We start from the raw sequence: 12,597 nt of genomic DNA, 5'->3' as shown, positions 1-12,597 counted from the left end.
CACATCTACTGCAGAGATATTGAAGAATGAGTTCTGTGAAAATAAAGTTTGACTCAACACAAAGTTTCAGATGATTTTTGACAAAAAAAATTATCAGCAAATTCAAGTACAAAAAGAACTTGTAAGGAACGAAGCTACTACATGCTTAAAATATATAATTCAGATAAAAAGTAAAGAAACTTCCTGCCCAGCTGCCACTATGTAAATTAATTCATATGTGTAACAGTCCCTTCTTTACTGCTTAGTTCAAAGTTACCTTGATTAAGTGAGCTGTACTACCTGTGACAGATATCATGACACTTCCAATATTTATTAAATAAAAACTCTCCAAATCAAGTGACTGGACAGATATTAAAACTCATGCCTCAAATGTTGGAAAAGGCCAAGAATTGCCAATGGTGTGGGTTAGTCACTCTGATGAAGAATGGAAGGTCACAGGTTCAATCCCATTCAGCTTTGCTCTATAGCTTAAACCATTAACTCCTCAGCGAACAGGTTCTCCTGTGTCAAGTGGCAAGTGCCTCACTGCTGTTGGAAAAGATGAAGCAAATACTTCTTAGTAGATCAACAGAGATAACCTTGCCCCAAAAGATTGAAACATCATTCACCTTATCACATACAAAGTAAAATAAAAAATTAATTTCCATTAATTGAAGACTTACTTAATACACTATCCATGTCTACATCAACCCACAAGCTATTATAAAGCCCTTGAAAGGAATCAAACAAAGTTATATTGGCTGACTTGTGTGAAATTCACAAGATACTATACAGCGAGAAAAGCAAGATGTGTGTATAATATGATCAATTCTGTTTTTGTAAACACACACAAAATCTATATTCATGTAAAGGTCTCCAAAGAACACCTGAATATAGACAAAATTGTGAAGAATATACACTAAATTGTGTGTGTGTGTGTGTGCGTGCGTGTGTGTAACTCCTATCCCTGTAAAAAATCAAACTTTGTGTATATATGCATAAAGCAAGTATTAAAAGAATGGTCATTGCAAAGTTAGTTGAATTTATCTCTAGTGGTAAGAAGTCAAATAAACTTTAACTTCATATTTATACACAGTTTGTAGTATTTTTATTTGTTATTTATTCTTTATTTATGCAACCAGAAAGAACAAGATATTTTATCATACAAGAAGAAGGTAAGTGGCTTGGTATTAATTTAATCCGTCAGTCTGAAATCAGCCACGGACTGTCCATTTTCTTCTAGAGGTTGATATGAGTATTATGGGATCATTAACACTTGGTTAGCAGGTGGTATACTTTCTCATTAAAAAAGATCTTTCATGTGTTCTACACTGAATTGTACTTTTTAAGATATATATTTTAGTTAATTAAAGCAACCCTGGCAGAGGCTGAATAATGCCCTCCCAGATTGTTCATGACCTAATGTCCAGAAGCAAGAGGGTCAATTTCAGAGAGGCTATGTAGAGACAGAAGTAGAGGTTAGTAGAGTGATGTGATTTGAAAATGGAGGAAGGGGCCACAAGCCATAGGATGCATGTGGCTTTTGGAAGACGAAAAGACGAGGACACAGATTCTTTCCTGAAGCATCCAAAAGGAAGGCACCCCACAAACATCCTAATGTTGGACTTTGAACCTTTACACCTGTAATAGAATAAACTTGTACTGTGTTAAGCTACTGTGTTTGCGTAGTTTGATATAGTAGCAGAAGAAAACTAATGCAAAAGCTTCACCATTATTAACAGCAACATATCAGTAAAATGAGATTGAGTTCAGGGCAAGTGTTACAGAATAAGTGATAGTGGTCACCCCACTTATCAACTGTAGTTTTTCTCCCTCCTTGTTCCAACACTAGGTTCCTAATAAGGATCCCTACAGCTTTTCGTTTTTTAAAAGATTTTTTTATTGATTTTGAGAGACAGAGGAAAGGACAGGGAGAGGGAGATAAAAATGAGAGGAAGAAGAAGACATTGATGTGAGAGCCAAACATCAATTGGCTGCCTACTTCACTCCCCCTAACTGGGTATTGAGTATGAAACCTGAGCATGTGCCCTGACCTGGAATGGAACGGGCAACCTTTTTTGGGCACTGGATGACACCTACCCAACTGAGACCACCGGTCAGGGCTGATCCCTACCTCTTGCTAAAAATTATTCCGAAGTCAAGCTAAATACAGCACACACAACTTCACTCTTCAGGTACCAGACTAGAGGGCAGCAAAATATGTCACAAAAGATAGGTGTCAGCCTTGTAAAACCTCAGACAAGATGATATTTTTACCTGCTTTCTTTAGCAGAATGAAAAAAAAAGCAAAATCACATGAATCAAAGGGACTTGTATTCCAGTTCCCTATTCTCGTTTCCACTTATCTAACCAAGAATGGAAACTTGGCCCTAGTCAGTTTGCTCAGTGGATAGAGTGTCAGTCTGCAGACTGAAGGGTCCCAGGTTTGATTCCAGTCAAGGGCACATGCCCGGGTTGTGAGTTCAATCCCAGAGGCAGCTGATCAATGATTCTCTCTCATAATTGACGTTTCAATCTCTCTTTCCCTCTCCCTTCCTCTCTGAACTCAATAAAAATATATTTTTTAAAAAAATAGAAACTTGGATAAGCTGAAGACTTAATTTATTTTTTGACTTCCTTATTTTTCTGAGGGAACAAAATGGCGTATACAAAGTATTAAGCACAGTCTTAGCACTCAGAACTTGTTCAGAGAACAGTATCTATTATTAGGAAAAAAGCTCCCATTTTTCTCTAGCAATTTCTCTTTCATTTTTCATTTTGACAAAGAGGAAGAATATCAAGTATAGGACTTATAGTCTATTTCTATTAAACACCCCACGATATTATTTCTCAATCAGTTATTTCCTGGGACATCAGCTTCTAAGTCACTCCAGTTTCCACTCCAATCAGAGAATGAGTTTCTAAATGTTTAATGATTAATTTCCATCAAATCATTACCTAGCAACTATCACTAATATAAAATTAGATCTCAGTTTCTGTAAAAAGTCTATAATCTACTAAAACAATACTGACAAATGTCAGAATTTTAACTCTTGAAAAGACATCTGGAATATATCAGGAGCTTAAATAAGGAGTGTACAATACTATGTATAACTTGGTTTTCAGAATTTTATGATTTAGTGTTTTCAACAATAAACTAAATAAATACCCATCACATGTGGAAAACATCTAAATAATAATAGAAAATTTTATGAAGCACTAATGTGAGCTAGAAACTATTTTAATTCTGTTGTGTGTATTACTTAGTTGAATAGGTAAAACATTTTGAAGTTAGTGCTTGCATTGAAGAAATAAACTAATCATATTTTTAAAGAATTAGATTCATTTGGATTTTTCTAGTAAATAACGAGAATCTTCATCCTATTGCCTATGAAAGAGGAAAAGGTGGTCCTAGCTTTACACTTCTTAGGCAAAATAAAATGGCTGTTATAGGTTGGTTTTAGAACCAGCGGTAACAGGATTTTTAAGGAACAGCTCCTACTGTGCTCAAGCTACTGCCTGAGGATAAATAATGTATTTCAACATCTTAGAAAATATCATCTGATACCTCCAAGAAGTAGCAGTTGATAAATTTCAATCAGGTAATATAAACTCATCATAAAATCTTGAATTTTGTATTGGAATCAGTGCTAATCACAAATGTAGGCCAATATTGAGAAATGGCAAGGATTGCCAGGTCCTAAACACACAGAATAGCATTATGTTTCTTGCTTTACACTTACCACTCATTCTTAAAAAGAGGAACACCTGCCATCTTTTGCAGAGCAGTCATTCATCATTTATGAGGCCTGAGCTTGTATTTGAGCCTATTTCTTATGAGCATTATCAAATGCATGATAGAGTGAAATGAGGAATTCTTAGAGCTTTGCTTCAATAATATCCACAATAATATTGTTCACTAGGTAGGCATCTTTTTAAGTTAATCTTGATGAATCTGGACGAATAGTTCTGGGCGAGTAACAGAGAAGGATAAGAACAAAGCTCTGTCATAAAAAGCAAGTTCTGTTAGACTCTGATATACATAAATAACTGGCTAAGAGTCCTATACGCAATCAATACGCAGTCATAATGAATCCAGGAGGGGGAAAAAAGAAAGCCTTCTTGGAAAAATTAATGTATTCCGTTTCCAACAAATGAGAATGCTGTCTTCCTTCTAAGTTTTCCCTGTTATCTTGAGAAACTTAACTTGGATGGGTTCTCTAACGGTAAGGGGGACAGGGGAGAGATCAAGTCTAGGAAAATCACAGTAAAGTAAATGGTATGTTCTGCTTTTTTGGAGAGATTCATTTTTCTTCCCATAATTCCATGAATTGTTTTTTTGTTTGATTTTTAACTGCAAACAGTTTTGGAACCTGAAAAATCAATGTTACTGAGTACTGTACTTATTTCAAGCTGTTCCAAAAACTGACATCAGAAAAACTTTGCCACAGAAATCTGAACGCATATATGAAGGTTTCCAAAAACAAATGGTAGCATGTAGAGAACATAAAAGCACACTGCATATCCTATGTTCTCTAAAGTGGTTCACTTACTGACAATTTTGAATTCAATTTATGAGAAAGGCCAGGAGGATTAAAATCTAAACACATACACAAAAAGATTGCTCTTTCAAAATATTGAGAAAGTTGTAGATTTTTTGATATCTCAATATACAGTCATTGATTGCAATAATTATAGGATTGAAGGCAAACAAAGACCTCACACAAGCATCATTTTGAATCCAGAATTTTTTCTGTAAGAATTTGAATTAAAATGAAAAGTAATGTTTGAATGCCAAATTTCAATTAAAGAGAATATATAATAATCTTTTATATGTTTGAGAGTAGGTTTTAATCACTCTTTATATCTCTAGACAGAAAAAACTATTTTGAGATTCAAAGAAACAAAGTAGCAAGATGGAAAGAAAACTCAACCAGCAATTAAGAGCCAATAAGTTTTAACTATATAATCACTGACTAGTTCATTTATTCTAAGTCTCATGTTCTCTACCTCTAAAATTTTTAAAAGATGGGTTTCAATCGCTTCATAATTAATTACATTGTTACTGTCTAAAGGCCGTTTGTGAAGATTAATGAAGCAGGGGTTCAACTATTATTTGTTGAGTGAGATCCATGACAGGGCCAGGGTCCACCACTTGAGGAGACATTTGAGGAGATTAGCACCTCCTTATCTATTGCTATCTATGGGGAGAAATGGGGCTGGAGGTAAATAAACTAATACTAAAAGCTAATTCTAGTAAGAAAGTAAGAAACAAAATGGCCAAACTCCATGGCAAGCTTAGATGTGATTCATGTAATTATCAGTACCAGCAGGTAAAGTCCAAAGGGGATGCAGATCAGGAAGTGTAAGTGATAACAGAACCTACAAAAACACAGTGGGATGAGTATGGATTCAGAAAATTTGATGTATCACTGAGCTTTAAAAAGAGTAACCCCTTAAGAGAGATCACATTTAAGTACTATCCTTCCTGGTTTCTAAAGTGATGATTTCAATTTTTATGAAAATATCATATTTTGGGCATACAGACAATGCTTAAATTAATACTAGGTAATCACTGGTACATTTGTAAAAGCTAAATGTATTATCTGTTAGGTATAAGACACTGTGAAGTAGAGAGAAACTATTTGACAGAGAAAGAGCAAAACTAATGGGAGAGAAAAGGGACAAAAAATATTGTTCCTCTTGTTAAAAATATTCTAAAAAAGAGAATTCAGGTAGCTGGCACTCTTTTTATAGAAGGAGTAATACTTAAAGCAAAAACTTGCTATATTATATGGTGGCATGTAGAAGATGATGAAAAACAAATTGGTTACTAGTAGGGAGGGATATAATCACAATCACAAGCAATTTGGAGAAAATAAAATTCATATGATCTATATTTTTATCACAGATCTCCCTTTTGAATTAATAAGGTCTTGTTTGTACAAAATAATTTCTTATATTATCATTTTAGCAACGCATATATTACTTCTGGAGCAATTTAACTAAATTTCCTCTTTCTTTCAATCATTCAATATATGCGTACTTAATGTTTTCTATATATCAGAAACTGAAAAAGGTATTACGGTATATTGGGAATCAGAATACATCTTGACATTTCTGTGATCTTTTAAAAATTAAACATATGGGTTCATTTTAGCACAATGAGTTTTAAAACATGTAATTACTTATTTATAGAATAGGAACCAAAGTATGCATACATTAAAATATGCACTTATTAGAATATTATTTGCAAAATGTAGTTATTTATAATTAAATAGTTAAAGACAATTGTTTTAAATGCTAAAAGTGTAATGCATTTTTCTTATAGTTAAAAACTAAACTAAAATATTATATAATTATTTGTAAATATTAATTTTCTAATAATACTTATCGTACATGTCTTCAGATGGCTAATGTAATGTCTTCAAAAAGTCTCTAAGTGCTACAACATAATATCGGTTTAATCAAAGACTCATTTCTAATATGCGCTCAAAATTGTATGCTTCCTCCCTCCATTTCTGCAGAAAATCCACCATGACAGAAGATTATTAGAATAAGTAATATGTGCTTTGTATTTCTGAAAGGAAGAAACAAAGAACTGAAGAGAAAGGCTAGATTGTGAGAAAAGACAAGCACTTTTAGAGTTTAATGTGCGTGAAATTGTATGCCTAGGAAGAAAGACAAACTGTCAGCAGGATACAAAGTGAAGATTCCTTGCTCAGAAATACCCTAAGTAGGTGGTTAGTTGTTTTACTGTTTTCTCCCTAACACAATTCATCCCAGTAAACTGGCTAAATGAAGGAAGCTCTACTTGAAGATGACACAATTTCAATCCCAAATCACCCCAGAAGGGATGGGGGTGGGGTGAGAAGGAAGATAGAGCAAAAATGTGACATTGGTAAATGCTGAGGTTTAACCTCTGGAATATCTGGGTCATTTCCTGGGGAGAAAATACCGCTAAGGAGAAAAGTCAAACCTCAAAGAAAACGCAAAGGCTATAAAAGTCACACTGGAACTAAGGTGCAACAGGAACAGAGAAAAGTATTGATTTGTCTGTCACAAATTTGGTCACAAACAGGGTATCTGTGAACACAAACAAGACAGTACAGACAAGACGGAAAAACTAAGGACAGGAGAGAATAACTACAGTGATTTCAAAAAAATGAGTACAAAACACTCCCAGCAGGGAGCCTCACAAAATTGTTTACAATCACTAATTTTTCTTAGTTTCTTTCCGATCAGTATCTTTTTTAAAAAGTCATACCGATAACTTAGGAAGTTCTATAAAGTCAAATCACTGAGGTGTACACCTGGAACTAATATAATATTGTACTGTCAACTGTAATTGAAAAATAAAAAAATGATTTCAATAAAAACAAAAGTTATACTGTTTGTTTGATTCAGTCTAAGCTTCTAAAACTGCCATTGTTAAATTATGTACCTACTTACTGACAAAAATCTGTGCAAAAATTATTGCAAGCTTACCTTCAGCATTTTTAACTTTATTTTCTTGTGTAATACAAAGAAGTTGTTGAATTTTTACCTGCAATATGCTTCCGCACCATGAATATTAATATATTTTCCTACATATTTTAGTTTTTTTCTGCATTTCTATGTTTCAAAGTTTTCTATATTTTTCCATGAAAAACTATTCCCTTAAAAATTAGTATTTCCATGGAAATGCACACAAAGAGTATGTATAGAGGAAGAAAATATCAATATATTTCCACACTCCAATATTAAGAAAACATTCATAAATACTAAATAGATCACTAAATACATGAATTTTATTGTCTCCAATTCATAATGAAACTTGGAATTAGTGAATTGTTTAAGAAATAGAACTTAACATTATTTATGTGTTTATTCAGTTGTTTTAATAGAACATGTTCAAACATTCATAAATCTTAAGTCTGAAGTTTTTATTCTAATAATACAATAGGGACTTAAAAATATTTTTATTGATTTTTAGAGAGAGGAAGGGGAAGACAAAGAGAGAAACATTGATATGAGAGCAAAACATCAATCAACTACCTATAGGGGATTGAGCCTGAAATCTGGGCATGTGCCCTGAGCGGGAATCAAACCAGCAATCTTTCAGTACACAGGACTATGTTCAACCAACTGAGAAACACTGGCCAGGGCAACAATAGGGGTATTTTAACAAGTATATTAAATACAAGGGTTTTTTCTTTTTTCTTTAAAATATATTTTATTGATTTTTTACAGAGAAGAAGTGAGAGAGATAGAGAGTTAGAAACATCGATGAGAGAGAAACATCGATCAGTTGCCTCCTGCACATCTCCTACTGGGGATGTGCCCGCAACCCAGGTGCATGCCCTTGACCGGAATCGAACCTGGGACCTTTCAGTCCGCAGACCAACGCTCTATCCACTGAGCCAAACCGGTTTTGGCAAGGGTTTTTTCTTATAATACAGTTAATTTAAACAACTTCTTAATTTGCTACTTTGGTAAGAGCCTTATTCTAAACAGTGGGTAGCATTTTTATGGCACAAACTAGTTTAAATCATAAAGCTTCATTAGGTATTTATGTAAAATAGAAGTTTGCAGTGATTTATCTGCTTTAAGAAAGACACACAAACCGCTTAAAAGTAAATAGCAAAAGAACTGGGCCTGGGTCTTTGAATCATTTGCTTTCACCATGTGCCATTACTTTACTGATGAAGATTATGAATTAAATATTGGATGAGATTTAATAACTCATGAACATATAAAGAAAAATATCTATGAGGAGAACTAGAGCTGGGTCCTTAAGAACAACTACCAATGATAACTCAAATCTTGGCTCTGCCATTTTCTAGCTATTCTACATTTTCCAAGAGATATTCACTTATCCAATGGAGCCTCAGTTTCCTCTCTAGTAAAATGGTGATAAGCCTACCTAACAGAGTGAGGATATTGTGAGAATAAAATAATATAATGTATGTAAACATTTAACCCATGTTGTAAATCACATGTAGTAGGTGTCAAATGATAGCTATTATTAATAAGTGAATCAATTCAGCACTGGAAAATCTGTTTTACACTAGAGGCAAGAAAAAGAGCATAGTGTTGATCAAAATCATAATTTACTACAGATCAGGTTGGGTCTATAAGGGGAAAATTTTAATAGCTTACCTAATGGACCCGGGCCATTTGTTTTGTAATAAGACCATATTCTAAACCCAGGCTTCCTGATTTCTGGTAATCTTTCTACTAAATCAACCTACCTTTAAATGAGTCCCTGTAGGTTTTTGAATGGTTTATACTTTATTTTGGATTATTTTTTAAACAAGTTAAATTTATTAGAGAAATTACCAATTATACTTTTAACTAAAACACATACAAAATATAATTTAAATAAACACAATCATGCTACATCATATAAGTTAAACTGGTGTATAAACTAGCCAAGTGGTTGCCCTTAAGTTTAAAATTCTTACTTAATAAAAAAATCAGATAAATACTTTAATATAATAGGAATACATTTTGAAAGCAATCAGTAAATATTCAATCTACCAGAAACCTACAAAAATAAGATATTCAGCTTTCAAATTGTCCATATCTGGTAGTTTATAAGAGAAAACAGAGATCTGTGATAAATAGTAATCTTTTTATGCAAGTATGAGCAAGTTCTTAATTCTATTGAAATAACTTAAGTAGATACTTTTTCAGAATAAGCTTGACAGAAGATTTTGGAGTAGTTATCTACAAAGAAACTCAGAAGAAACACAGATAATTGAGGAGACAGCTGCAAGATTCTTTAACTTTTAAAAATTATGAAAAAGATCTACAATTTGACATTCCTACTTCAGCTTGATGCCAAATATAAGTTTCCAAAGACTGTCTTTTAAAATGAGGTGCACCTATACCTTAGTGTATATTTTTATAAAATGCCTTGGAAACAGCTATTCTACATTTTTCACAAAGATCACATCATGCACTCCAAATATAATTGCCACAGTTCCAAAACGGACTTTAAATATTATTTCTGTAAATGATTACTAATGAAGAACAAATGGTCAGTATGAGCCTCACATTTTCATAGAAGGATCCCTGAGAACAATGTAAGAAGCATAACCTCAACTGAGATTTCAATCAAACCTACACATTTATGCACTATTAAAACAAGGAAATTAGCTTTATAAAACATCACTACACTTTCTCTAATCAAATGTACTACAAATAAGCAAAAATAAAGCTTTCTCTTGCTTGCTTTCATTATTATTTTAAAATTTCAGTCTATTTCTTGCTGGTCAAACTGCTCCCTTACAGCTCATGAGCAATGTGCTGCTTCTTAAATGAGCAGAAACGAGGCAAGCCTACAGTTATCTCTTGGCACAGGCATCTTGCTGATCCCCAGACACTTTGCTTCTTCTTAGATGTCAAAGGAAGTTGAAACTTTGGTTTTGTTTATGATCTCAGGTGTTTTATACCTCTGGGATAAGCTGAATATCTAATCGGAGAATACAGGATTTCCGGAGTGAGCTTCACTATTGAACCTCATGAATAATGAACTAGATAGCTCAACAATATGTTTATTTGAGATGGGGATGATTCCCTTGAGTAAAAAAGTCAGATAATGTATCATTTTTGATTGTTTGATTCTTCATTATTCCCGAAGAAAAAACAAGTTGTTGGTATACACCATATCTGACATAAAGGTTGCAAAGACCTACTTCTTGTGCTTGTAAAGATGCATTCTGAAGAGTGCTTTAGTTCAAGTAATCCGAGTATTTTCTTTTTAGTATGCTCCCACTTGATAAGTATATTTTTATTCCTGAAATACTGACAACATGGGAAGCACAGCTATAATTGCTTCCATCCAATTCAAATTTATCAATTTCTATAGCACTATATATATGATGATAATATTATTTAGTTTTACTACCTTTTACTTGGACATGAAGGAATGAAGTACTGGCATATCACTTTTCAACTTTCATCCAACTGTTTCATATTCTTACATTAAGAAAAGAGTTTTAGAATAGATATCAATGTACAGAAGTGTATAGTCAAAATTAAAAGCTGCAGGATCATGTAAACAACTTCTAATTCTTCCAATGGTGGAAAGGGTTTATGGTCCTAAAAAATTAAAATTACCCATGTTTTCCACATAATTTATGTAATTGTTTTTATGTTTTCATAGAGAATATTTTGTCAATGTATGCAAAACAAAACTTACTTTATTTTCTCTTTATAAAAAATGATAGGAATATACATACTGTAAGGGACACATTCATACTGCACTTCAAGGTACTTATAGGTTCCCGGACAGGGGTCTGGAAAAACATCAGGACCTGCCACGACTGCACACTGGGTTCTGTTATTGCACCTAAAGCCAAAAGAAAAGAAAAGAAGACATAAATGCTTATGCAAAGTTAAATCCTTATTAAAATACTAGTAAACTTTCTAGATTCAATAATTTATTAATTAGTAGACATTTCTGTGGAAAAATAATGATTCTTCCCACCCAAAATATTGGCACTGAGAGTACAGGATGTGACACTATAGTTATCCTCTACATTCTTGTTTATTCATCTCAGAAATATTATGCCTCAGGGCTATATTTTTGTGTTACTTTCTTAAAGAGATATTTCATCTCTGAAAGAACCTATACTCCGATTCCTTGCTAACACACTGTAGGGAGCATTTAAGGCAGAATTCGTTTTGATTTAGAGTAAAAAGCTTTCTATTTATTGAGTCTACTATTTATCAGGTTTAATGAGGATTTTATTTAGTCTCTAAATTAAAATTGATTCTTTAGAGAATGTCTTAAGCTTAAAAATATATTTTGTAATATCAGTGAAAGATTAATAAAAGTCAATGTTCCATTCTTACCAGGCAATTTTGCATAATGTTAATCTGAGAGTCAACATGTTCTCAGTTCTCTTGTGCAGACTTAATGTCTGAGAATGATTATCAGACAATCATCTAATAACATGAATGTACAGGTGGCTGGCTGCACACATGCACTGCAAAGAGAGAGCTTGCCATTTTGGTGTATTCAAACTTTTGAAAAAATAGCAGCACATCCTACTACATAGAAAACACATTTGAAGAAGTTGTGTCAAGTTGAAAGACATGATTTTTGCAGTTAAAGCAATATAATTTCATATCCCACCTTAAAAAATAAGCTCATAAATCTGATGATTTTCTACAATTAGTAGCTATATAAACTCAGTTATTTCTATAATTGTTATAGAAAATTAGCTATTATCAGGAATAGAAGTAGAAATAACCAAAAATGAAAAACTGTACACAATAAAATTTGATGATATGTAAATATTCTGTGAATATAATATTTTCATTGCTGATCTCCAGTTTTTGGCCCATTATTGTTTCACTTCCTCTTATCAACCTTTTTATTTTCTAAGTACTACAGATATAATAATAAAACTCATTTAGAAGTTGTGTCCATTCTTATAATTTTCAGATATAAATATTTAATTAGAAATCTTTTATTATTTAAAGAATCAATATTTAATATCAATAGATAAGATTACTATTCATTTATGAGCGGGGCATAAAAGTTAACATGTATAATTATGGAAGTGTTTATTTCACAGAAAGCTGTCTTGAATCAAGAATTTCAAGTGCTTATACTATTTTTAT

General features: G+C 32.8%; 1 protein-coding gene across 13 annotated transcripts in view; it reads right to left on the bottom strand.

Annotated features, from left to right (window-relative positions):
* ADGRL3 (adhesion G protein-coupled receptor L3) overlaps window positions 1-12,597 on the bottom strand; it is a 770,556-nt gene that overhangs the window by 324,246 nt on the left and 433,713 nt on the right. For all 13 annotated transcript variants that reach the window (XM_036335141.1, XM_036335133.1, XM_036335163.1 and 10 more), the window contains one exon: window positions 11,208-11,317. In XM_036335141.1, the coding sequence (XP_036191034.1) occupies window positions 11,208-11,317 (110 nt within the window). The remainder of the gene's footprint in view (window positions 1-11,207; window positions 11,318-12,597) is intronic.

The sequence above is a fragment of the Myotis myotis genome, unplaced genomic scaffold (genome assembly GCF_014108235.1).
Source record: "Myotis myotis isolate mMyoMyo1 unplaced genomic scaffold, mMyoMyo1.p scaffold_m19_p_1, whole genome shotgun sequence".
Taxonomy (NCBI): Eukaryota; Metazoa; Chordata; class Mammalia; order Chiroptera; family Vespertilionidae; genus Myotis; species Myotis myotis.
Note: the sequence above shows the minus strand (reverse complement) of the source record. Positions and strands in the feature narration are given on the sequence as shown.